At 35.5% G+C, this 27,702-nt stretch overlaps 1 protein-coding gene across 2 annotated transcripts in view; it reads left to right on the top strand.

Annotated features, from left to right (window-relative positions):
- The window catches only part of LOC134527150 (protein AF-9), a 135,514-nt gene extending 110,107 nt beyond the window's left edge, over positions 1–25,407 (top strand). For both annotated transcript variants that reach the window (XM_063359542.1, XM_063359543.1), the window contains exon 5: positions 37–25,407. In XM_063359542.1, coding sequence (XP_063215612.1) covers positions 37–1,845 — 1,809 coding nt within the window. In that variant the 3' untranslated portion in view covers positions 1,846–25,407. The remainder of the gene's footprint in view (positions 1–36) is intronic.
- The last annotated feature ends 2,295 nt before the right edge of the window (positions 25,408–27,702 follow it).

Raw genomic sequence — 27,702 nt, 5'->3', positions numbered from 1 at the left:
GTAGAGATACCACTAACTGGATTGATACTTTTGTAGGAACACAAGATTGAAGAGCCACGTGTTAGTAGTTCATTTGCAGAACTCTTTGGCCCACCAATTCAGAAGACTACCAAAGTTTCACCAGATCCAAAAAAGTCATCTTCTACATCACCTCAGATATTAAACAAACTTCCGGATAAGGACAAACAATCTGGAAAATCTTCTCGCCCTAAAGACAAAGATGGTGAACGTTCAAGCAGCTCGAAAGATCGTCCCCGGGACCACGAGAAGAGCAAGGAGAAATCATTGTCTTCTGCATCCAAACATTCATCTCCACCTTCCAAGCCCACACCCCTTCCACCTCAGCCACATGTAAAACCAGACAAGGACGAGAGTAGAAAGCCTTCGCATGAGGACGGTAGCAAGGAATTAAAGTCTTCGAGTGTGGAAACCAGCAGGGGTGAGAAGAAAAAGAAAGACAAAAGAAACAAAGATGAAAAAGCAGCAAAGAAAGAGAGACATAAAGACAGAGAACATGGTGAAAAAAAACATTTAACTGAAAAAGTTGATAAACAGGATAAAACAGATAAAATTGAAAAAAATGACAAGCATGAGAAAACTAGCACTGAAAATGATAGATTCAGAAAATCTGAGAAAATCGAGAAAAACAGTATCAAAGAAACTAAGGAAAAAGAAAACAGTTCTAATGAGAAATCAGTAAAAGATGCTGCTAAGATTTCTGAGAAACCCAGGGGGAGAGAGAAAGAAAAGGAAAAAGAAAAGGATAGAGAAAAGGACAGAGATAAAGACAAGGAAAAGGAAAAAGAGAAGGAGAAAGAAAAACATTCTAGAGGAGATAGAGACAAGGAAAAAGACAAAGAGAAACAAAGGCACAAACACAAAAAAAAGGATAAAAAAGATAAGAAAGATGATAGCACGGGGTTTAAAGACCGTGAGAAGGATAGAGAAAAATTGGCTAAAAAAGATGATGTGAATTATAAAAATGAAAATAAAGACCACGAAAAAAATGGCGTTGGTTTTGAATCACCTGCTAGCATCACAGAGATTCCAAACAGAAAAAAGTCTAGAAGTCCATCTCCCATCATACCCTCAACAGTTCCTAGAGAGAAGCCTCCTCAAAGACCTCTGAAGAAACTACTGGACCAGTTACCAGAACATTCTAGTAGCGATTCAGAATTGACGGCTCCTTCACCAGATGAGGTCGCAGATGGGAAGTCTCCTCCGAGCGCGGTTAAGCCGGAGAACAGCGTGGGGACGATGAGCAAGCCGTCAGGCACCCACAAGAGTGGCTCACCGGGTGCCAGCAATCAGAAGGATAAGTCGAGCTCCAAAAAAGAGAAGAAAGAGCGGAAATACAAGGAACAAGGGGAAAAGGCGGAGAAGAACGATGCAAACAAGAAGAGGAAAAGGAAAAGCAGCACGAAGGCAAAGTTGGATGAGAGCGAGCCAGTGGCGAAGACGCCAAGGGTGGAAGAGGCGAAGCAGGATGAGGAGATGGCCAAAGCACCGGACGAGGAGGTGATGGACGTGGACGAGAAGCCGGAAGCAGCTCGGGTGGAACAGAGCAAGTCGGAAGACGAGGACGACGGCAGCGGCAGTGTCAAGGAGGAGTTCGGGGCCCCGCCTGCCCCTGAGTGCTTCACTCCAGATTACGTGTCTCAGCTGAAGGACTTGCAGCACAAAATCATGACCTTGGAGGACAACACTGAGCTTCAGAGGGTGGTGCAAGTTATCGCTGAGACGGGCCAGTACGAGATCACCAAGAAGACGTTTGACTTTGACCTGTGTGCTTTAGATAGGCGGACGGTGAAGAGACTGCAAGAATTCTTCACTGCTTCTTCGTGACAGTGTAGTTGAATGACATCGTGTTTGTGTACATTAACATAGCTTGTCTATATATCGTGAGTGGCAAAGAAAAGATTTTTCTGCAATCAAATGCACTGGAATGTATTTCCTTTTTGCAGATCACTAAAAACAAGTATTTTGCATGATGATACATTTATTAGTATTTTTTGAATGGCTGTGGTTAAATGTGCCGGCAATTTGAAATGCAGTTATATGACACAAAAACACTGCAAAAATTGTCTAATAGTTGATTAGATGTTCACTTCATTCTAAATTGTATAGTTATCTTTCTTGCCCTTAAATGAACTATTTGTATGTATGAGTGACAGTACTACAGATGCAAAGTAGTTAATACAATTGTATTACTGACAAAGTTATTTATTTAAATAATAAATATTGTATATACCTGCTATAAATTTGAATAGTAAAATTATAAAATATAACTTTTTGACTATACATTATGCATGAAATGGCTGATGTTTTTGTTATATGTTGTTAATTTGAAACAGCGCCAAAATATTTTTAATATTTTGTTCTCAGTTTAGCTGTACAAAATAACTAACTTGGAGTAGTTTCGTATGTTGTTAGTATTTATTGCAGAGTTAAATTTCAGTTGAGTTATATTTAGACACAGAAATTTTGCGGGTTCAATGACCTACGGGCTAGACTCAATGGTGGTGTTCTATTTCAAGCCTCATTCATTTGTTCTTCGGCAGCTGTCCTTGGGAGAAAGTAGTCGTGTTTAGAATGATCTAAATGTAATTCAGCTGTTCTGCTGCTGTTGGTTTGTTATTAATATGGAATGCTGTAAGTTGTGTCGAAACAACAGTGGCCCAATTGAAGATGTTGCGAAAACATACAACCGTTGAGAGTTTAACTTGTCGTAAAATGAATCAGCGAAATTTTTGGATACCTAGTTGTGTTGGTTATTGTTTTAGAAAGTTGTTTAGAATATCTTGAATTACAGTAGAACCCCGATTATCCGTGTTAATGAAGGGGACGAGTGAGTCGGATAATCGAAAATCGCGGTTAGCCGAGTCATGCTTGCCTCAAAGGTCATTAGCCCACAGACAGCCATCTGTGGACATTCGGAGATTACATATATACACATGCTTTGTGTGCGTGTGCGTTGTTCACATAGAAGCGGACTGCTTAGTGCTGGGCAGCAGTGGTTATTAAGTCTTTCGTGTGCGGAGACGTGGGCACGCGAGTCGTTGTTGCACCGAGGTGTGTGACTAGCCGCCCGCCAGTCCGAGGGCCCAAGACAGCTGATAGCTGCCAAGGTCACGCATTCTTTTCATCGCCCGTAAGCGACGCTGCCACACTTAGCTCATTGCTCTGTTGTCAGTAACACCATCGGGCTGGTTATTGTTTTACAGAACGACTGCCTTCAAAATTCTTTTCGAGATAAGATTTTTCATACCAGTGCATTGAGACTTGATTTGATGGTTTTGAAACGGTGTCTCTGTCTCGTATAATTCACGGTGTTTTTATCCCCCTTTATTTATATGAATTTAAAATGTTAGATTTTTTATTTTTAGCTTGCTGAACGTGGAATTAGTGCAAAAACGGCCTAGACTTAGTGTTGCAGATGGGTCGGAAATCATATAACGACCACCTCTCTATAACGACCCTAATCTCGGGAACCGTGAGGGGTCGTTATATCTATTCTCCGTTCACTCTTAGCTGAGTTTTGAAATAAACAAACACCGTCGTATCACTGTGCCGCGTCAGCAAGTGATAGGCTGAATATATCTTGCGTGCCAAGCACTAGTTGCAACACACACACTTCCGTACAGTCGGTGCTCATAAAATAACGGAGAAGTAATATAACAGGAAAATGGTTCTTCTGTCAAACCTAGTTTTTTTAAAAAAATTACGTCTGCTGTGATAAAATTACGCCACTTAATGCTACACCCTCCGACATTTTCTGTTGAAACCATTCAAACAAACAAGTGTCCAAGCTGCTAAATGTGGATTCGTTCATCGTCTTGCGTTTATTTAATCCACTTGAAGTGTCAACCTGTGAAGCAAACTGAAGGATTTTTTCGCGATTTTTTATGATGTCGCGCACTGTTGTGTTACCGACATTAAACTCAGTCGCAAGTTTGCAATCGTTTCTCCACTCTGAAATCTTTCTATAATTTTTGTTTTGCTGTCGATGGACAGTACCACTCGCTTTCTTTTCTGTTCATTTGATGACATTATGAAATGTTGCGCTCAACACTTCCGCACAACACAACAGTATAATCCGTCGGAATGCAGATCACTGTTACAATACATAAAATTATCACCACCTTCACGCTTCAACAACGTACACTAATGGAATGGACTGTCTCCATGCGCCGGGTAATCTCTGTGGCACGGCGCCGTGCTGCGCGCAGGACTGTACAGTCCGGTCATGCGGACGTGGAATCGCGCACCAGTGTATAATCTATTCATGTAACATGGAACACAAAAATATTATGTACATACGTATGTATGTACTAGTATTTTTTTTTAAACTTTCTGTGTATATAAACATAACTGAGTCAAAGCATTTTGACCAACATACATTTTGCAAAGTATTTTAACATTTACATACATTTTGAATCATTGGTTATATGTAACTAAAAAATTGGACTTGATGGACATAAATTGCGGTTAATCCGCGAATCGGATGATCGAGTCGCGGATAATCGAGGTTCTACTGTACTTTTATCCAAATGTGTGAACTGATGTATGCACTAAAAGCACACTGATGACAACTTTAACTGAGATGAACTATTAACGAATTTAAAAAAAACCCATGCTGCTGAATGTACTGTTGAACTTGGAGGATGAAAAGGTTTACTATGTTATGAAACTAAGTGAGTATACACATACACTAGAGAATAATACAGGTAGCTCCAAGATTTATGTGCGAAAACCTGGTAGTGTCCGGTTCAATATATTATAGAAGTTGTGTACACTATTAACATTGTATTTGTTTGAAATTTACTATGTGATATTGTTATAACAAACTATCTTTCTTTTCTCATAGGAAGACCTTTTTAATTGTAATTAAATTTTGTGGTAAAATTAAACATCTAATGCTTCAAATTTTCTAATATAAATAAAATATGTGTGCCACCAGATAATAAAATACATCATTTAACTATGTATTTATAAAATAATATAATATTGTTTCTCTCTGCTATTAGGTTATTTGTCAAATTCTCACCTGTGTTGGTAGCATGAAGGTGTCTGGTATAGGTATTTTATATTTGATGTGTATAAGTTTTCTGATATATCACTTTTATATTCTAAAGGAGCTGGTTTTTATATAGCTTTTATCCACTCATGCTGTCTATGATGGACTAGGTTATGTTCTTGTGAAAACGTAAATGGAATTGTAGGTCGTTTGGCCAGAATCAAACTGCCGTCTAGTAAGAATTGAATAGTTAATACATTTAACAGTCAGTGGCAAGCCAAACAGTACAATGTGTTCTCGTGTAGACATAAAATACCCTGGCATAAACCACACTAGAGTAAAACTTCTTTACAACAAGATTGAAAGGACTGAATTTTTGTGTGTTTGTTACAAAGGATTGAAACGAAACAGGGATAGTAAGTGTATGGTATCTGATTTTCCACTATTCAAGGACACAACACGTGAAATTTTTAGTGTGACTCACAAAATTGCAGTGTATTTAATCTTATCAATTGAGTTCTAAAATAAAATAATTTATAGAAGTATTCCATCCATAATAGAGATGCATCAAACTCTTAACAGTTATTAAGTTGTGTCAATCAACCATCACATAATATGCAGTGAAAAACAATTTTCTTAAAAGAGTGAGTCACACTTATAATAATAATGTATTTTTCTTGTTCAGTTTCCCTTTAATTTATTAACAATCCTCTGTATTTTTGAAATAGTATTGCAGTGTTCCATTAAATATTTTAATCAATATTTTGTTCATTCAACATAATTAATCATATTTTAGTAAATTTTAGCCATTTTAAATAAAAATTATATAAATATTCTGTCACTTTGTTTTAAAGGAATTTACATCTAAAAGAAAAGAAAAAAATATTCTTATATATTGAGGTGTAAATGTTTTAGATACAGTTTTAACTGGGACTCAGTAAAAAGAGGTTTTTGTTATAAAGGGGTTTTACTGTAGTTGTAGATATTTGGAATACAACCAAAATATGGATATAGTCTGCGGAAAGTGCACTGTCAGTCCTCATTTGTTCTGGAAAAATCTGGCTTAAGCACATTCTAATATGAGTGTAAGTCCCGAGAAGAGTACTTCACTTAGAATCTAAATCATCCCTGATATTGGGGAACAAGAAATTATTTGGATCAAAGCTATGTTTTTCGTAGCTGGAAAGGTCATGCTCCCACTGCATTTGGGCATAAAATGCCCAAAGGTATATTCTCCAGACAGATATTCAGTAGATAGAGACTAACGGCCTGAGGTACCTCGGTTGCCTTGATTGCATCAGCCAGAAGGAATATTGTGCTATAGCACACTGCGGGTGGTGCTTGGATCCTGCACAGAGTCCATCTTGAGTATAGTTGTTCCCAAGTGTTACAGGAAATAATGACCAGCTGAGGCCTGTAAATTTTTTTTCCCCCAAAACAATTTTGAACACATTCTGTAGACTTCTGGTAATCCGGCACATCGGGACTGTGCAGGTGCCAGATAACCGGAAATGCTGAATTGTCGGGTGGTATCTCCAGCAATCGCTAAACTCTGTAAATAGGTGTGAGACAGCTAATATTTTTGGCAGTAACTTAAGCATAAACATTTCAACACAAATACAGACCTAAACAAAATTTTTAGTTTACATTTTAAATGCTCTTATGTGCATACATAGAAGTTACAACTTAGTAATGCATTACAACCTACAAGCACGTTGATCACTTCCTAGCAATCCCGAAACATGCTGAATGCTCCCGACTAATCCTGGTCCTCTCCAGGCGCTTACAAACTACCACTTATATGCGTACTGTAAAAGAATTTTCGACCTCAGCTAAAATTATTGTTAAGTTTGCTTAGTTGGCTTGTCCATATGTTTCTGACTAGTACCGGACCATCGGGTGTTCAGGACGTTGGATGCCGAACAATTGGAAGTCTACTATAACAAAATATTATTGAATACAAATATCAAATTTGAATAGTAAGAGTGGGGAAAAAATTTTAAAAACAATTTTTATTTTAGTTCAATAGTAATATTTTAACAATTACTAGTACTTGCAATAAATGTTTCACATCAGTGGTTATAGATACTAAAAGACAACTACAAACTTAGAATTCTTTTGAATGTATATATACATATAGTTTTGCATTGATCGATGTGTAAGTTTTGGGAATTTAATTCAGTTCAAATAAGTTATTCATTCTGATTTTTTAAATTTTGAATATGCATACAGGTGTAATGTTTTCTTGAAGTGTCATGAACCATTAGAATCATTCCCAGGATTTGGTTTGACCTATGCTGGATCCTCAGTAACCCCAAGCTTGCATAGCAACCCTATAACATACCTCTGACACCCCTTTAACCTTCAACCCCTCGAGTTACTACAGGTTAGTCTGCTTCATGACATATGACTCTAGATACTGTGTATGCTGATGGTACCATACTGTGGGAACAGGTATATTCAGAACACCTCATAGTACAATACACTATTGCAAGCCAGCAGATTATACTTTGTAATCCATGAAACTTTAACTGGTGACTGGAAATATTGAGGAGCCTTATCTCAGGAAGTTGATCCACCATCTTGACACCTTCATGCTCAGTAATTCTTGACTTTGCAATCTGGTTAACTCCGCCGTTCTATTTCACTTATCCACTTACTAAGTAATGTTTTTTGATGTTAAGATAACATGAGTTGCTTTTATTGCTTTTAATGAAGTATATATTTTTCTTAAATTGAGAAATTATAAGTAATGTTGAATCCACAATAGATTAGTATTTAAGAAACTCCCATTTTAATGGTTCATCATTAGTTTTTAAAATTGATAAATTTAAATTGCAATTTTCAGTAATCATTATTAAAACCTATCTAACAGAATTATAAGAAGTAATTTGAATTTCTCTCTTTCTGAAATGAGGTAAAGTGACAGTTTAAAATCCAAAACTTGTGTGATACAACTGTCAGGTTAAAAATTACTGCTGTCCACTGTTGTTTAGTGAGAGTAGTATAGACGAAGGTGCACACCCTAACATGCTCAACTAAAACACAGTATATTTTTACATTTGTCAACATCAAAAAAAAAATTTTGTAGTTTAAAATTGAAAAGATTTTTGAAAGAAAAATCTTGTAGCCTGTAGCAAGGCAGATTTTTTAATACTGTCAGTAATTACATTTTTTTATTGGTTGTTTCATTCTCAGTTAAAGCGTCAGAAAAGTCATCAGTTTTTCTTCTCATTTTTATGACAAGATTTTTACATCATTATGTGATACTTTACCAGTTAAAGTTGTGAATGTAATTATTTTGTGATTTTTGTAATTCTGAGTTTATAATTTCAAGTTATACAATATTTGTTAATGATAATAGTTTAAAAGCACTTTTTGTGCCTAATAATGAATGTTCTTTTAACTGGTTCTTCCACAGAATTTTGGTTATTGGTTATTTATTGTATTATGAAAAAATATTTTTCCTGTGTGTGACTTACAGCCAATAATTTCATAATTTTCAGATGTATGAACAATATGTGTTACGATAAATGAAACTATTTTTTTAGTTTCACTTGCAGGTGAAGAATTTATATAAATATGAATGTGCTTCAGAGTATTTTTTGTTATCAACAGTGTCGGTAGATTGAAAATAGTTGGTTGAGAAGTTTTTTTTTTTTCCGCCATAAAGTAGTGATTAGAAAATGAAGAAAGATTTAATTTTACTAGCATGCAATTTGTTTACCAGTATTTTGCTTGTCGTGTTGTGAACTGCCTGTTAAGGTTGTTTGACATAAACTCGGTAAATACCTTGTGTGTGTTCAGATTTCCTGGAAGCATCTCTGATACCACAGAAATGGAGGACTAAGCTAGATATAGCATAAGTAATATTTTGATATCAACATGCTCAGTGTAGTTTTATATGATCATAACACAATTTTATTCTTTTGGATCTAAATTACTTGAATAAATTTTGCAAAAACTCACTCTTTTTTATGGAGGATGTCAGGCATAAACTGTGACTTTATTGAGCAATCTCTTGCAAGTGTATTAATCTAGAAACCCCCCATGCATAAGTTAATTGGAACTATGGCATCATTGAACACAATTTGAGGCATTAGTAATCATTAAATGAGTTAGATCTAGAAACTCATACTTCAGAGTAATTCTAAAATCAAAGGAACATGCTGAGGAATGAAAAATCACAAAGCATTTCACCAAATATTTTTTTTCAAGTTTATAGATTTATTGATGTAACTGACTTTTAGTAGATACAGTCAAACCTCTCTGAAACGACCCCTCACGGTTCCCAGGAATAGGGTCGTAATAGAGGGGGGGTCGTAATAGATGTTTTCCGAAATTTTCAGTTCATTTCAAACCCCCCACCCCTTTTCACAAACCAAAGAAACCAGCCGTACAATGGCAGGATGCTGTCACTCACAATGCTAGACGGCTTTGCTTTAAACCCACTTCAACCTTCATGACAAGTCTGTCGCCCTACAGGCCACCTCTAAAGAAAATATGTCAAAAGACAGTTTATTTTTACTGGTTAGTTTACATGTACGTTTTCTGCTTGCCGTAGTTAAATACACTAGAACCCCGATGTCACGAACCGGATTTAACGAAGCAGTGATTTTACGAATACATTACGGGAACCGTCAAAAAATTGAACATTTTGACCAAAATGTAAAAATCAGAAGAAAAAAAAATTAAAAAAAAAAAACAAAATGAAAGATTATTAAAATCTGTTAATTTTAACACACAGCGTATTTTTGTATCGGCTTTAATGCTTCCAATAATGTTTATGTAATAATAACAAAAAAATAATGGGACATTTCTTTTAAAAATATGGCAGCTGTAGGTTCTGCAACGCGAGTGGGTGCACACGAAGCTCGCCCGGCTGGCTGGCGGCAGCGGCTTCATGACGCATAAGCTCACCCCTCCCGCCCCTCTGTAGCATTCTTCAAGGCTAGCTCATCCCTCCCACACACAAATCATCCCTCCCACACACAAATCATCCCTCCCACACACAAACCATTTAGTGTCCTCCCTTATAACACCCCAACTTCGCTTCCTTTGAAAAACCTTCAGTGAGAAAATGCTTATTTGACCCTCCCTTCTCCCGTAAAATTGGGCTATTATGAATGGGGTACTAAAGCGGTGAGGGAGGGGTCAAAATATGTCACTTTTCACATCAAGTTCGAGTTCAGTCATCTCTGGCAAGGAATTTACAAGCTTTCAAACCTAAATATAAATGTATTTTAATAGCAAGGGTCCAATGAAAAGGAATATACCGAATAAAATCAAGCTGCTGTCACCAAACAAAGCATAAAATGGCCCAATGCGTGGTCGCTTCGTTATTGCTCGTGCGAGAGGCGAGACGTGGAATGTTAGAAGAATGATAAATGCGGGGGAGACAGACGGCAGCCAGTGTGTTTCCTGTGTGGGGAATAAGTGGCGTAGCCTTTTTTTTATGCTGGGTAAAGCGACCTTTTTCTATCAACCCACGGGAAAAGATAATTGCTTTAGCTGTCAAAATAAACATCGCTGCGGCAGTTAAAACAAGTCGAGGCGGGTGTGCATCCAGTCGGTCGCTGTGTATTGTCAACCGATAGTAATCAAAGTCAAGAAAAACCCAGCAGGTAGCTTTGCCTTAACTGCGTACCACACTAGACACTCGCAAAAAGCTAAACGTAAACACGTTTCCACAAAAACCTTTATCTGCACCCTGCCGGCAAAGGGACGTGGAATGGGGGTTGTTAAGCGCTGACAGCGGTCGTAAACACGTTGCCACAAAAACCTTTATCTGCACCCTGCCGGCAAAGGGACGTGTAATGGGGGTGGTCAAGCGCTGACAGATAGGTATGCGCTGCCGACGGCAGTACAGCACTCGGCAAGAGAAACGCAGTAACACACTACTCACCACAAGAAACTTATTTTCTGTCCGATTTTCTTCGGGATTTTCGGCAATTTTTTCACGGTTCCTCGAAATCGGGTTGTAATAGAGAGGTGGTCGCAATAAATGGGGTCGCAACAAAAAGGTTTTACTGTAGTGTGTGTGTTGGTCGAAGACAAGGCATGACAAATGCTAGCTGGATCTGTCAGCATCATGCAGTCGTGGGCCAACACGTGTCAGTATCATCACCTGCTGGTTTTGTCCCGAGGCTCCTGCGATGGCACCACTACCACTTGCATCTCCTGCACATGAAATAATCCTTGGGCTGAAAGATTCTGGACGTGAGACAGTGTGGGGACAAGCTAGGACACATACTTCCCACCTCACGGATGGACTGTCTGTGGTGGCAGTGCCGTGCCATCAGGATATCGCAGCCTGTCTGGGTGAAGTGTCTTTTGTATCAGTCATGTCAGAACCATAACATTTTTTTGATATAATGGGAACAATAAATGTTGTTAAAGTGATGGTTGCTAATTTCGAACAATAAGGATGCGTCAACTTCTCTCCTTACAAAGTTTAGTGACCATGCACCATGGCCTTTTGTGTGTTGAGTTAAGATTGTTACAGTCCAAGTTGGCCCTGGAACACAATCCGGAATAGTAACAAATTACAATTAAAACACTTGAAAAATTTTAGTTTGTGAGTTACATCTTTAATTTCATTTTCTTTAGCGGACTGCCGCGGCCGCCCATTGTGACAATCGCGCGACAACCCAAAAACAGACAATTGACGACTGAAAATTTTTTCTTGTGAGTTGCCGACGACACGTCCTCACGTCGTGACGATAGAGCAACAACTGGTTGGCACCACCCAGTTACCTTCCTTTTACAGAGACAAAACAAAGGGAGGCAACTGCACCAACTGATCAATCACAAAACAGAACATTTCTCTCCAAGTCTGGAAAGACACATCACACCACCTCAAGGCTCGCCCTGATTGGCTGGTGAGACTGTGCCCAGCAAAAGTTCCAGTTTAATGCTGCGCAGTTGTGCCTTCACGTACTGGGTTTTTCCAACGACACACTAACTTGAGGCGTGAAAAATGACTTTCCGGCGACAATGTGTCGCACTCGTATCTTCCTTTCTTTCAAAACCTTCTAGAATGTTCTCGAAAGTTCCATACAGTCTTTCTACTCAGAATATGCCTTAAAATATTGATAAAACATAATTAATACTCCTGTTAATTGTAAATTATAAATTATACAAACAATAATAAAACATTACATTTAGCTTTATACGAAATATAACACAAATTAATAATATTCACTATCAAAACACAAATGAAATACTTGCAATACTTATGAATAGTAAAAGAAACATTAATAATAATAATAATTATAAAAATATTCGATAAACCATTAACATAAAACATTCTTAGCTATATTGTTACTAATAGTAGTGGGCAGGAAATCTGCAATGTTACAAGATTATGTGGAAAAATGATTTGAAATTACACTTTTCTATTTCACAATCCATATTTTAAATATATATAAAAGGGAGAGTTTGTCTGTCTATAGTTTGCACAGTGTGGAGGTAGTGAGACGTAAATCCGTGAAATTTGGTACATAGATTCTCTAGAGTGGGTCTGTTTGCACGTCAGAGATAAATTAATTTTATTTTTTTGTTTGAATTATTATTATTTTTTTTGTTGTGATTTTTGACCAATTTTTCTCTATAATCTCCATAGCCATGTCTATTAAATTGTTGATGATGCTTTCTTCTCCTGGCAACAGCTATTGCATTTTTAATACTATATATAGTATTGGTTGAATAAATGCAAACTTGAAGACCCTGAAAAACTGTTCAATCCAAGATGGTGTCTTTGGTTTATATTTCTTCCGGTTATCTTAGTTCTAACAAATTTTTTTTCATAAGTTGATTTTCATAATTCAATTTATTTTTTTCTATTTGTTTGAGGTGTGGCAATGGCATACCAACGAGGAGGGCATGTGTGAGAGTGTTCTGCCTGTAGACTGCTGTACTGAAGCATAGGTGAATCATTTAGTTTTTAATAAAAAAATGATTTTATCAACATATCCATAGTCTAATTTGAAACATATCTAATTATTTCTTAAGATTTCATTAAATTCTACTAGCATTCTTAATTACAACTAACTTATAACTTTTTATGCTTATAATGATATATTTTCAAGGAAAGAATAAAAACTCAAATTAGCACTGATATCCTCACTTCAACATGGCAGGTGTCTCCTTGCCACTGCTGTATTTGGTTGCAGCTTGCCCAGCATGGTGGCATCCTCAGTCCGCCTACCAGTTATCGTGAGAAGCAAGTTAACTAATGAGGTCAGTCAAATTTAACGTTTGACAAAACATTTACATATTTTCTTAAACTGTAATGTTCCGATAATACAGGCAAGAACCTATATAGTAAATTATTAGTACCCACTGAGACGTTTTCATGCTGACACTGACACAAATTTATTTCGTGAAATTCTGTGACAATCGCTTCCATGCATGAGATTCACATAGATGTATGTTTAAACAGGTATCAACCATTTTCTTGTTGTAAATTGTTATTAATTCGTAATAAAAGTATTTTTTAAACACAAAACATTTATGTGCACCATATGGTACAGACTTTATTCAGCAAGAATTTGTTAGCGGTTTTCAACAAACTGTAATCTTACAACATACTATGCTCTAATTTATTGAAACAAGCAAAAATTTTCATTTCCACAACATGCATGCATATTTATATTGACGTACTAGAGGAGAAAGCTTGAGTCCCGCCAAGAAAGTGTCACTTCGTGATGTCAAACTGGTCACAAAGTTTTGTAAGCAAATTTATAAATGGAGAAATTTCTGACATTTTCAACAAACGTTTTTGTTTTTCTGTCTGTCCAATACGTTTATTTTATCTAGCCCTAATCGTAAATACTGATAATGTTTTTAATAAAATACGCAACACATGCATGTCCTAATTCTTGCCATAACATAAAGCATCATGATAATTGCCCTCAATATTTAGATATTTGATGGATAAATAATGCAGTTGTAAATTTTTAAGAAGCTTATTTGTCATATTAAAAATGATTGTTAAAGACGAGTTTATTTGCATTTAAAGCAATACTTACCAGAAAGAAAGAGAACTACCAGTACACGCTCGAGACAAGTTCAGTGGAGAGAATGAGCTAGCACTGGGACTCCCTTGACAGTCAAGCGCAGCTGCAGTGACACCATAGATCCGGCCAAAATTCCGTGGCACATCCAGCCAACACTTATTGTGTGCTCCATGCACCTAATGCCTTGAGAGTGATGTGGTGTAGAATGAAATACTGCCTGCTTATTGAGATACTGCAGTATTCTGTCATGCCACGTACCACAGCATAATCTGGCCAAAGGAACTCTGAAAAGAAGAATAATAAAAGAATGCATATCTAGTGTAAAGAGGTAATGAGATATTGGATTTTTTTTTTATCAAAAAAATGTGAAAACTTTTCTTTATCAAACTGTGAAGGCTTGTGATGCACTTTCATCCCCCAAGGGAAAACACACATCACACAGCAATATAATTGAAAATTTGGTCAGCTTTTCTTTAATTTTTTTTAAATATGTGATGAAAAATCAAGAATCCGCTGTGTTAGGGCAATTGCGGGTAAGCAAATAATTGTAACCTATTCTTTTTACATTTTTATAAAGCCTTCATTGTGTATTGTAGCAACGACAAGACTGCATTTTATTACAGAATGTATTTAAGTTACATGGTGTTTAAACATATAATTAGCTTTAGAGGTTCTCTGAAACAGGCTATTGTACTAAATGTTTATCCCTTTTGCAACAACATGCCATTTATCATGAAGAATATGGCAATAGCCAGTCTTTAAAACTGTTAGCTGTAGCTAAAACATTACCATTTCACTTATAATGCCACCACTATTTTAAATGAAAATGTAAGGTATACGGAAACTAGAAGGACCTATTTATGCTGCCGGAAGTACAACAGTGTTAGACACTCTGTGGTTTGCCTGCCCTCCATTCCCCTCCTGTAAGGAATAGTTGTGGTTGTTTAGTATCATCAGGCAGCATCATTCAGAGATGTCAAGATACATTGTCTTGCTGTGCTGCTGGGATGAGAGGTAGTGGCCAACAAAACAACAGTATTGGAGAGATGATGCTTATCAGTTCCTCATAAACTGAAGCAGGGCACAGATACCTTAAGGTATCTGCTCAGCCAGGAGTGTATTTGTGTCGGTGATGCGAGATAAGTATGATGCTTGGTGGTGTCGCCTTTAAGTACAAGGCTCTGAACTGTCAAGTAATCCTACGGTCTTGCATAGGACAACTTTAAGATTTGATGGTGGGCATAACATCATATGGCGTATAAATGTAGATAAAAGGGTAATGTAAGTCCCTCAAGTGTTTCGAGATTTGCTACCAGAAGTTTAATAAGTAAATATTCTAAAAACACCAGTTTTTAGCCATTTTCACTCACCAAAACAAAGTTTAAAAACAATATCTGGAAACAGAACTACTATCTGACATTAACATTTTCTTTGGTAGCTGTTTGCAGGCAGACACCAGTGTTATATGTTGAGCAGTTTTTAAATCACGTGAGTTCTAAGCTCTGATTGTGTGTCCAGATAGCAGGATCCTTAAAGGCATCCTGATCTCATAATGATCACGTGTGTCTGCATGATGCCCCTGCAGTGTTGGTTCTTCACATAATTATGTACCTACTTAATAAAACATCAGCTGTGCAACATTGTGATACAGAGTCTACCGAACATGTTTTCTTGGCAATATCTCTCATTCACTGGATATAGTACTGGTATTAATCTTGGGATGTGAAATCCCTACAAAAAATTTCTTTATTTAATTTATTGTATCAGAAAGCTGTCTTGAAGTTTATTTAATGAAAATGTTAGTGCATAGTCTGTTGTTTAATTATTAGTTTTGTTTTATGTAATGCTAACTTACAGGTGTCTGTGTAAGTTTTCAAACAATTTCAAGTGGAAGTGCCAGGTATTTTGGCATAAATTGTGAGCAGTATAGTGATTGCAGATTTAGTACAAATAGCAGCTTTTTATTTTTGAGGTAGATATTTTTAGATCTGTTGATTGATTTTAATCTTTTAATCATGCACTTATGAACTGAATCTATTTACTATTGCAGACTGAAATTTTGAAATACTTATAAGTTTTTGTTCTTTATGGATTGGTATTGTTAATTTTTTAATTGAAATAATATTTAATATGTGTGCTTGAGTGTGAGTTGTAAAAAGTCTTAACTAAAAAGTTTATTTTAAGATTGTAAATTGTTGGTGTTTTTTTTTGATATTGTGATCTTGATATGGAACAAAAGGATTTGTAGACATGTGATTTTAAGTTTATAAAGTAATTATTTAAGTAATGATAAACTAGAACCATCATTAGTATTTATTTTATGATTTTACCACTGAAATTTAAGAAGTTATCTTCCAAGTTTTTTAAAAGACATATGTTACTCAGTAAAAGTTAAAGAACCTTAAATTATTCTCATTATGTGAAATAATGTTTTTACTGTAAATGGTTTATCAGAAGATATTCATAACATGGTGATTTTCACTTTATTTTCAGTATTTTTAGCACCTGACATAATCTGTGTTACGTTATTCTGTAGTAGCCAGAAAATTCCTCACCTCTGCATAGAATAAGCTTTGTTTTTGACTGAATTCTTGTCTAGACTCTAGAGACAGGTTCTTTGTGTGCAACTTACAACTACCCAGGTCTCACTCACCTTGTTTTAATATCATATGTACTCAAGGACATTGGTATAATCAAGGCTTTCCCTTATTGCCAGTTGCACAATTCTGATAAACACATATAGTATTTAAAAGCTGTTGTAAAACAAAACAGTCTGAAATATAAATATGTTTTGCTAAGAAAAAGCCTGTATTGTAATAAAATGAAAATCCTTATTAAATCTTTAAACTAAAATAACTAGCATTTGAAAGACACGTGGAGAGTATTTGTTACGCAAAAAAAATTTTTTTACATGTTGTATATATGATCTGAATTTAGTTATCATTTTCTAATTTACATTGAGTTCATACAAATGACGACCTCGAATCTACACATGTCATCTACATATCTACATATGTCCAAAATTTGTATGAACTCAATGTAAATTAGAAAATGATAACTAAATTCAGATCAAATTCCCAATGATCTTCGCTCTGTGCTGAAAACACAATGGTGCAACAGGAAATTTAGTCGAGCCATGATCAAACCAGTTAGTGAAACGAGATCATACCAGAACTTTAATGATGCAACTGGCAATATGTCAAGGAAACGTTGGGTATTATCCTCAGATTATTAATTAATGTGTTAACTATTACAAATTCTCTTAATATTAAGTATGTAGAAATCATAACATCACTAATCACTGATTTTAGCACCTGCTGGTAAATTCAGAAGCTGGTCACCCCACAGTTAGACCTAACATCCTACCAACCCAACTCAAGTGTTTAATCACTGTTTGGAATGTCCTAGTCTGTTGTCAGCATGATTGATGCTGTTTGTGTTTATGTTGGTAACAGAAGTCACTAAAAAATGTTTACAAAAAATTCTGCTAGAAACTTTTTATTCAATTGAATATTACGGCTTATGTAAAAATAACACAATAAATTTGTGTACTGTTTGTCTGTTTAAAGTATTTTTCATGCAATTTTGTAAAGCACCTGTGACAGTTTAATATTTATTGGTAGAACTAATACCACACTTAACATTTTAAAGACCATTTCAAATAATAATGAATCAATTCTGAAAATGATAAACTAATTTCACAAACCCGAAACTTGAAAAATCTGCTTCATGTTATTCCTAACATACATACTTTTATAAATCAGTTCTTGCATGATTTCTTAAAAGAAATTCTGAATTGACTGTGAATGTGTGGGAATTAAAATAAACACTAACTTTTGTGGAAACAAATTTACAGTAAATGCTCTTTAATGCGTCACTTCCAATACTATAGCTATGTCGGATTAGCGATTTGGCCAGATTATGGAACTTCAATTTATTTTTAACAGCAATACGAAAGAAAATTTAAGTTCAGTGATATTTATATATTTATAATTTATTAATTATTATATTTATAATAATAAATACATAATATTAAATAATCTTCTATATGACAAAAAAATTACACGAGTCAAATTCTGTGATATCATGTATCCATAATTCGGATCTCAATAAACATCCGAATCCACCCACAAAATATCTAAACACGAGCTACTTGAGTGATACCAAATTGCAGAATGTGCCGAAGTGTGTTGGATTAAAGTACACCAATTGAATTATCACTGAGGTATGAACATCGTCATCACCATCTTGCAAGACAAACTGTAACTACTCAGTACGCAATACGCCGTTATATAGCAGCTCTTTATGTGCTTCACAGATTGCCTAAATAGGAATTATCATTTAATATTAAATATTAAAATAAAATTAATTAACTTAGATGCTTTATAATATTGCATGTTATTTTCTAAATTCTTTCAAAGTGTCTAGCATTCATCCTGCGGCAATTGTGTGCTTTGAATTCTCACATGTACATGTAGGCCCTTATATCTACAAGTATTCTAGACTCGACAACGGACATTCCACAAAGTACCATCTACTCATAGTCTGTTGGGTTTATTTGTTACCATCCTTCATGTTATACATATAACTCCTAAAAATTATAAACAAGTTTTAAATTAAAAAATAAAATCAAAACATTAAGTATTTATACAAGATTAATTTTATGAATATAATTTTGAGAACTATTTTTTGTACTTACTGTCTAACAACGTAACCAGCAATATACATAATCTGTCATGTAAATACATTTTAAATGGCAGGTTGTATTTTTTTATATCAATCAAAACAATGGGGGGGAAAAAATTCAAAGGTAGCTCAATACAAAAGTAAATATAAAACATGCAGTATTACAATCAAATAATGTTGACTAAATAAGAGTTAAAATTGTGAACAATACAACACACCATAATACCATTTAAAATTATAATTATTAATTCAGTTTTGAATATTATTTTGTTAAGAAATGAGAATTTAGAGTCAACCATAAACTGACCCTTTCATTAGCTGTTGATGATTTTTCGAACCAGGTAAGGAAATTGTGTGATTAGACTCAACTTACATTAGGATTTTACTTATGTTTTTAAAAAGATTATTGTGCAGGTAATTTGCAGGCTGCTTCTGTATTTTTAGAACCATGGTTGGACGGGAGGGTAGGCTGACAGGATTCTGCCCCTAGTGGTTGCCCGGACTACCACCAGGGCCATCGCGAGAAACTAGGGTCCAGGGGCAAATTATTTGGTTATTAACTACAACTTCTCAAACCCTACAATTTAATAACAATTTTTTTTTTACTGTAAACATTACTGTGTCCATAACTGCAAATGTGACCTGCACGTATTGCGTAACTTGTAAGATTTCCAATGAATTCTTTTATCAATAGACTTGAAATTTTCTATTAGAAAAAATCTTGAAACCAACCGGGCTTCCTCCCCCTTCGCCTTCCTCTCTACTTATAAAAACAGTGACGAGTGCATGTGTCATTGTTTCAAGCCGTTAATGTCAGAATTTTGTGTACGTACTTGTTTAGTGGGAGCTTAATTGGTTTACTGATCTTTGATACACATACCTGAACAGGAAGGTCTCTGGTAATCTATTGAAAATATTATCTAGCTCTTGTCTAGGTGATTTAAATCTCAGTAGCTGCTAACTGAAATGCAATGTCATACATAATATTTTCGTTAAAATGTTGTTTTAGCTTTGGTTTTTTTGTTATTTGCTTTTTTGCTTTAAACTTGGGAAAAGTAATGCTCACTGTAATTGTAAGGAGTCTAAGGCCAGGAGAAAACAATACACAATTCTAGAGGCTCCTTCAGTTCTCTTTTAACAATTTGAAAATTTGAATTTTAACTGAATTATAATAACATAATAAATGTTTTTGATGGCAGTTACAAAAAAAATTACACATGAATTTAAAGTCTACCATCAAGATTAACTAAACTTACTTACTGTACACAAGTGCCAATGTGGTAAATTCTAGTTTCAATATATGTAATAGATTTCATGAATACATGTTTGAATTTTTGGGATACTGTCACAACATGAAAACTTATTGTTTGTATTATTTATTACATGTAAGGATACTCAAATGTTACATGTAATATTTAGGAATGTCAAATTGATATGATAAAATTGTAAATAACCTTTTTGTGAAATATGGCTCATGCGGTGTGGCCCCTATACTCTGCCCCCTAAAACACTGCCCTGGCGGTGCTCGCCGAACAGTCTTCACGTGGTTCTGAAGCCCGACATGTCGTGGCTTGTGGGACGGTCAAGAGCGCGCGACAGCCTCTGCCGCTGTGCGTCAAAGAAAGCCCCAGCTTGCGTGATGCGGCACAGGAGCCAAGGTGAGCAGGTTTTGCTAGAGCAGAAGGCTTGTGGCCCTCTGGGTGTCTGCCTGGCTGTCACCTAATCCTAGCATTTCCTGGAGAGCAGCTTGACTAGCTGTCTTCAAAAGAATTCTTTGAGAAAATAATGGCAGCCAGTTTAATGAACTGAGGTGGAGACAGAGATACTGTTAACTACCTCTTAAAAAGCAGTTCATTTGATCTTAAAGAAGTTTGCAATTTCTAGGAGTTTTTTTTATTGGGAGAAAAAAGATAAACTTGGCTCTAAAAACTACAGACTAAAGTCAGTCCCGAAATAAGACATGAAGTAAGTGGCCTTCACTAAAGTTGCTTGTCTATTGGTCTTTGGGCATCATGTGGCTTAGAGTCTATTGACTATTACTATTAATAATTGAACATATGTGGTCTCAGACAACTCCCCATATGGAAGCAATTTGTTGTTACAAAAATTTGACTACAATAGTGAAAGCAGCAGACTTGTTCTATTTAAGAAAGCCTAAGGTATGGGATATGTCCAGATCAAAAGCCAAAATATTTTATAAAATCTAATGACAGTATTCTGGATTGCAGTTTGTGACTTGCCTAGTGGATAGTGATTGATTGCAACTATCAGTACCTTTAACAGAGCTAGCTGACTTCCATTAATGTAACATATACAAGTAATGAACTTGAAACCTAACATGATATGGAAAAAAGGTCCTCATAAATTACCAATGCCATCCTTGGGTTGTCATTTTGTGTGTTTAATTAGTGAGCCATAGAAAACATTATAGGTCATGCTGAATTGCATCAAAAGTTACTTGCAATATTTTTTTTTGCATATTTGGCATTGTGTGTTGACATGACATGACCCGAACCGCATGATTTTTCGTGTGTGAACTATCAACAATGCATACTCAAAAACAGCCAAAAATATATTCAAAAACTTTTTTTTTTATTTGAAAAGGATGCCATTGTAAGCAACAACTAATACAGTATTGCTATATGCAAGAGAGCAATGGAAGTGTATAGCACATGAGGAAGGAACTTCACATTAGTAAGCAACAGCTTTTGCAATACTGCTACATGCTATAGGGGGTTGGAAGCATATAGGAGAAGGAATGGCAGATGAGTGAGCAACAACTTGTACAGTATTGCTATGAGGAAGAAACTTCACATGAGTAAGCAACAACTTGTGCAATATTGCTATTTGCTAGAGGGAAATGGAAGCGTATAGGTGAAGGAACTGCAGATGAGTAAGCAACAACTTGTGCAATATTGCTAACGAAGGAAGCATTTCGGGGAAGGAAATGGACATAAGTAACTAACATCTTTTGCAGTACTGTGATATGCTATAGGGTGATAGAAGCATGTAGGAGAAGAAACGGTAGATGAGTGAACAACAACTTGTACAGTATTGCTATGAGGAAGGAACTTCACATGAGTAAGCAACAACTTGTGCAATATTGCTATATGCTAGAGGGCTATATGCTAGGTGAAGGAACTGCACATGAGTAAGCAACAACTTGTGCGATATTGCTATACCCTATAGAGCGATGGGAGCCAGCCGGGGAAGGAACTGCAGATGAGCGAACAACAACTTTTAAAGTATTACTACTTGTTAAAGGGTGATAAAGCATATTGGGAAGGACTGCAGATGAGTGAGAAACAGCTTGTGAAGTATTGCTATATGTTAAAGGGTGATAAAGCATATTGGGAAGGACTGCACATGAGTGAGCAACAGCTTGTACAGTATTGCTATATGCTAGAGGGAAGGAAATACGGTAGAGTGACACGTATGTCTGCAGCAGTCGTGTAGCTTGTTGAAAGTGAAAGTCGTGAGGCTGGAACTGTTTCTTGTTGTGAAGAGCTTCCTTGGAGGACCCGATGGCAATGGCCTGAGCCTGAGGTGGGGAGAGGTGGGGAGTAGTGCTAGTTGCAATGCTAGAAATGTCTCAACCAACAAGCGAGGCTGTGAAAGGCTGGCCCGAAAGTTTGTTTAAAAGCATTGAACTATCAAAATTCTGAGAATATTATACGTTTTAAGTTTATGCAGTTTACAAAAATATTATTTTTAGTTGTGATTTGCATTCGCAGAGACATAACACTTAATTTTTCATAAAATTAAAAAAAAATTAAACTATCAACATATCAAAAAAAGTGCAGGAAATAGTGTTGATGACAAAAAGAACTTGAATACTAAACATTTTTCTACTGAAGTCATATCTTATAGTTGAAAACTTTCTTGCATCAGTATTTTTCTATAATACTAATAGTTAATAGAACATTTAAATAAAAATCCAAATATTTAAATGGTTCTGGGTACTAATTTTAAGAATAGTTGTTGAAAAGCTACATTACTTTATTTCATGACAGTGCTATGAAACTAATTTATTTTGTTCCATTTTCAATCCCACATTAACATAGAGTATAATTGTTTACAACTTTAGGAACATCCAGAGATATGTAATGGAAGCCATACAAGCGCCATCTTATGTGTGTTTGATAGATTGATAGAGAAGGCAATGGGATAAAAGCTGGTAGTACTGTAGTGAGTATTTTCCACTGGGGCCCGCATAGCAGTGTTATGGGCTTTTTCAATTATGTTCAGGAATCATGGAAACAGTCTCTGTTTATTTAAAATTGAGTTTTTTTTTTTTTTTTTACTGTACAGTGTCAGACACACACACCTGTACTACATATCAAAAACTAAGCTAGCTGGTTCCGATGTTAAATTAACATTCTTTGTGGTTGATATCTACATGCATTACTTCCACTACTGTTTTTGGGGCTCACTTGAGTACTGTATATTTTCATACTGTTAGTACTGAGATGCACCATGTCTTATGACACAATCATAAACTGCCTTAAATGGTCTGGTCAAGTAAACTGCCTTATTAAGTTAACTTTTCTCTTATATTGCCTTCTTCTCACCCAGCTATCTGTACTGATTCCTTTCAGACGTTTAGCTGTGCAAGTACGGTGCCAGTGATTGCATTTGGTCTTTGGACTGGTCTATGTGGCAGCATATATTTTTGAAATGAAGTTCTAGCACATTAAGTTATTACTATCTTGAGTTTGTTTTTCTAAGTGTTTTACTAAGTCAAGTAGACACTAAAAAATAAGTTTGCTTGTCCTTGTATGTTTAAGTTTAACGAAATGTCTGTAAGAAGTAAATTCCAACATATTCAATAAGCTGAAATGCTTTGTTACTATTATTGTAAAGTTATCAAAATATTATGTAAGTTTTCTTTACTGAAAAAAAATGTAACTCCTAATAATGGTTCACAATGTTATTACCATTAGTTGATAAAATTGGGAGGGTTTTAGTTCTACATGTGAAAAAACATATTAATTTTGTCCTCCATGTTTGTTGTTGCTTGTAGATAGCGAATTTTGCATGATAACAGAACACTATTATTTTCTTAAGTTGCATAGTATATCTTATTATGACTGTTTTTCTTTGGTCCCAGAAATATTTGAAATGATGGATGTACTTATGTCTTGAATTGTTTGTAAAGAACATGTGTGTTAAAAAAAGGTACAGTTTGTTATGTAATAGCAATATAAATACAGTGAATTTTAGCTTTCATTGTGAAATCACTTTGTTTTTCATACTGTTAGTAGTGTCAGCTGAATTGAGCAAGTCACATATTCGGATCAGTATTTTTTCTGAATGTCCTTCAACAAAAATTTATAATTAATACCTATATCTTAATAACAGCATACAAAATAATTCAAGATCAAAAAAGTAAATTTGTCTGCAGCTACTGTTTGTTATTTTGTGTGTCTTACTTTCTAATTGAAATGCATTAGTATGTTGGAAATAAGTGGATGTACGAGTGCAGAAATTGTAAATTACTATAAACACATCTACTTAGTACTCTGGGATATACTGTAGCTATTTAGAAATGTAACCTATAACTGGTGATGGCTTTTAGATTAGGAGCACTTGTCTTAATTCAATCTTTTCACCAAAGACTATTTTTTATAAACAAAATCATGTTTGTGAAGTGTTGTAACTAGCAATCGTACAAACTTTTATCAGCATTTGTGTTAGGACTACTAAGTTAAATTAATTAAATTCACCAAATTATTGGCGACTGTTCATTAAGTGGTAATTGTATGTGATTGCTGTACATTTCTGTGAACAAGTCCACAAATAAAGTTTCCAACAAATTGAGCGCATCCCTCAGTTGTTTTAAATTGATGGAAACAACTGCTTTTGTACTTATATAACATACAATTACAAATTGTACTGTAAGAAAGTCTGTTGTCTTGAACTTTTCAAATGCATACCATTATATTAACATACTAATGTATGTGCTAGAGATATCACTATGTTTAAAAGATGTGAAAACTGTATCATTTTGTTTTTTATTTTAATGTTAATGCAGTATGATACATAATTTTAAGTTTCTGTCACTGTACCAAAAATAAAGGTTGCAGTTTGTTAAATCTTTTGAACCACACATATAATGGCTTTGTTTTACATTCTTGTTGCATCGTAAATTTCTGATATTAATTTGTTTGTCCGCTACATGTACCTTAGGCAGCAATTTGGTTAGTTTTGAGAGTAGTGTGATTGTGTTGTTATTTTTCTGGAAATATTCTAATGGTTTCTTCATCTAAGCGCATGTATTTTATGTATTCTAGTTGAGGAATGGAAAACAAACTGTGGACCATGTGTGATGTCAAGGGAGATCTGTAGTGATGTGGGATGATGAATTATTTCCGGATGTGCATATGATACTGAAATAACAAAGTGGCAATAGTATTTGTTATGCGAGTTAGATTTTCTTAATGCTGTTCATAGTTAAATGGAATTTAAACTGTTATAATAATTTAATTTTTTTAACTTACACTGTAGGTAAGTTTTGTTATATTGTTGCTTATGTATTTTGATGTTTACTAACGTTCAGTGTTGTTACATCAGTGGTTGTTTCTTTAGTTTGCAGATGTGATGCATTTGAGCCTCGGCTGCTTCAGTTAGTTGTGTTCACACTACTCATTTGTAGAATTCAGAATTAAATTATTATTATTTTTATTTATTTATTTTTTTTTTTTTTGCAATATGTAGCTCTTTACTTGCAGTCACAAATAATTTTCAAAAAATAAATCTAGGTTTATTTAAAATGACTATATAATGATTTTGTCCTCTAAGAAAATATGCAATGTTGTTGATCATGCATTTTCCTTCAAGGTCAACTGATACATTATTTCTAGAACTTGTAACTAATGCTGTAATGTTCACTAACAACCAGCTTGATGAATGTGTGGTGAACTCTTAAGGTAAAAGCAACAGTTTTCTGCCACACTTTGTTTTTCTGCCTTTGAGACGAATAAATATTTTTGTGTGAATTTTATTACATTGAGATACTTTAGTAAACGTTTTGTTGGTAGGTTTCCATTAATATGCATCAAGTTTTATCATCATAAAAGATATAAAAGTGTTTTCATATTTGGGACAAATATATTTCAATCATAACAAAAACAAATCTCACAACTTAAATGCTTTTATTTAACAACTTAAGTAACAAACCATACAGCAGTTTATACAGTCATTCAGTAGTATTTTGACCTCAGTATTCAAGGAATGACTCATGCCTGCTCAGCAAGTGCCAAACCATTTGAAGATTGTACTGATTGACTTTTGGATCTCGCCAACTGACAAGGGCACTTTACATGTTTTAAAGAACAGAAAATATTTATTTCATCCAGAAAATATTACAATATTCATATACGTATAATTTTAATGATAAAATAACTAGATTATATTTTTAGTCAAAGGCCCAGACTGCAAGCATAAATTTATATGTAGTGTGGGTGTAAAATATTACCCCGTGCGGGGGCGAACAGCCCACGTCCATCTCTACCTGCACCGCCAGTTACAATCATTGCTTTTCAAACCCAGCTAACCTGACTTCGCCAAGGCTAGTTGCGTAAACACGGTAGAGACGCAAAACTAAATCAAAAGTTTGATTATGTATGCAGTAGGTTATTGCAGCGTTCATACCAATTACTTTATAAGTAAACATTTAAATTTATTCCGGATAAATTATAATACATGAACTACAGACAAGTGGAATAAAATACATAAAAACGACATAAAAGTTACAAATCCTATACGTGACGCCCGGCCGTAGCGATCACGTTACCTGCGGCACAAAAGCCTTGCCTTCGCATAAGTCTAAGTCCTTGCTTCAACACGCATGAGGAGGGGGCGGGGGGGTTGGGGGGGGGGGGGGGAGTCCACACCAAATCTTGGCTACCGTCCCAAAACAACTTCTTCTTCCACCAATAACAAATTAAAGTTTTACTTACAGTAATTCTCGCCGTGCTGTAGAAATTTACCAAAACTGTAGCGGACCCGGGTACCCGGACTGTAGACTGGGCGTAGGTGACACATGTTGCACAGTCAAATGGCCACGGTCGACGCACTTCGGGGCGTGGTGGATTAACACTCGCGACTCACGAAAAGTTTAAAATCGTTGATGGGAAATACGTTGCCTTTCATTCCTAATTATATAAAATATAAACCAGCTGATGCGGGCCGCGGCAACGATAACTCCGCGTAGCAGTCTCCCGGGTTAACATTTCAAAACGATGTGTGGGTCGTGTCCCAACTCCCTTGCACGGAGTTACCTTGGGAACCCATATTCACAACTGACCCGCCGTCGGTCAACGCCCGCAAGCTTCTCCCTGCCTAGAGTCCAAACAGTCCGCTCCCCGCATACGTCACACTCCCGTGACGTCATCCACCTCCCTCCGCTAATTCCCCCTCTTTCATACGTGGACAAGTCCATTCAGCAGAGGTAAATGGCCGCACGGAAAACCACAGTCTTTAATTAAATTTTAACTGAAACTACTGAAGACCTATATAAAAATAAATATGAAAACATTACCTAAAATAATTACGTTAACATTATAATTAAACATAATAAAACATTAAACATAATCACATGAGACACCTGAAGTGTCTCAACCTCCCCGACAAAAAAAAAAAATAAAAAATATGTACTACCCCTTTGAGTTATCTAACTATTAGGTCCGCGTAAAGTAAGTAACACTAAAAGCCACACATAGAAGACGAAGTAAGAAAGACTCAAAAGAGCCGGGAAAGAGAAAAACACAAAACTAAGACACAGATAGCAAAATCGAAATAGCACCAAACAATAACTGTAAAGCGCGACCCATAGCTAATCTCTCCAAAGGTTTTACAAAGAAAATTAAACTGAACTAAAATAATTTAATCCTGGATGTAAATTTAACCATTTCAAAAAAAAAAATACAGCGGCCATGAAACTTTCTTCTCAAAACAATTTTCCACAAACGGCTATAG

This window comes from Bacillus rossius, chromosome 1, assembly GCF_032445375.1.
Source record: "Bacillus rossius redtenbacheri isolate Brsri chromosome 1, Brsri_v3, whole genome shotgun sequence".
NCBI classification, from domain to species: Eukaryota; Metazoa; Arthropoda; class Insecta; order Phasmatodea; family Bacillidae; genus Bacillus; species Bacillus rossius.
The sequence above is the reverse complement of the archived record's forward strand: the minus strand, read 5'-3'. Positions and strand labels throughout refer to the sequence as shown.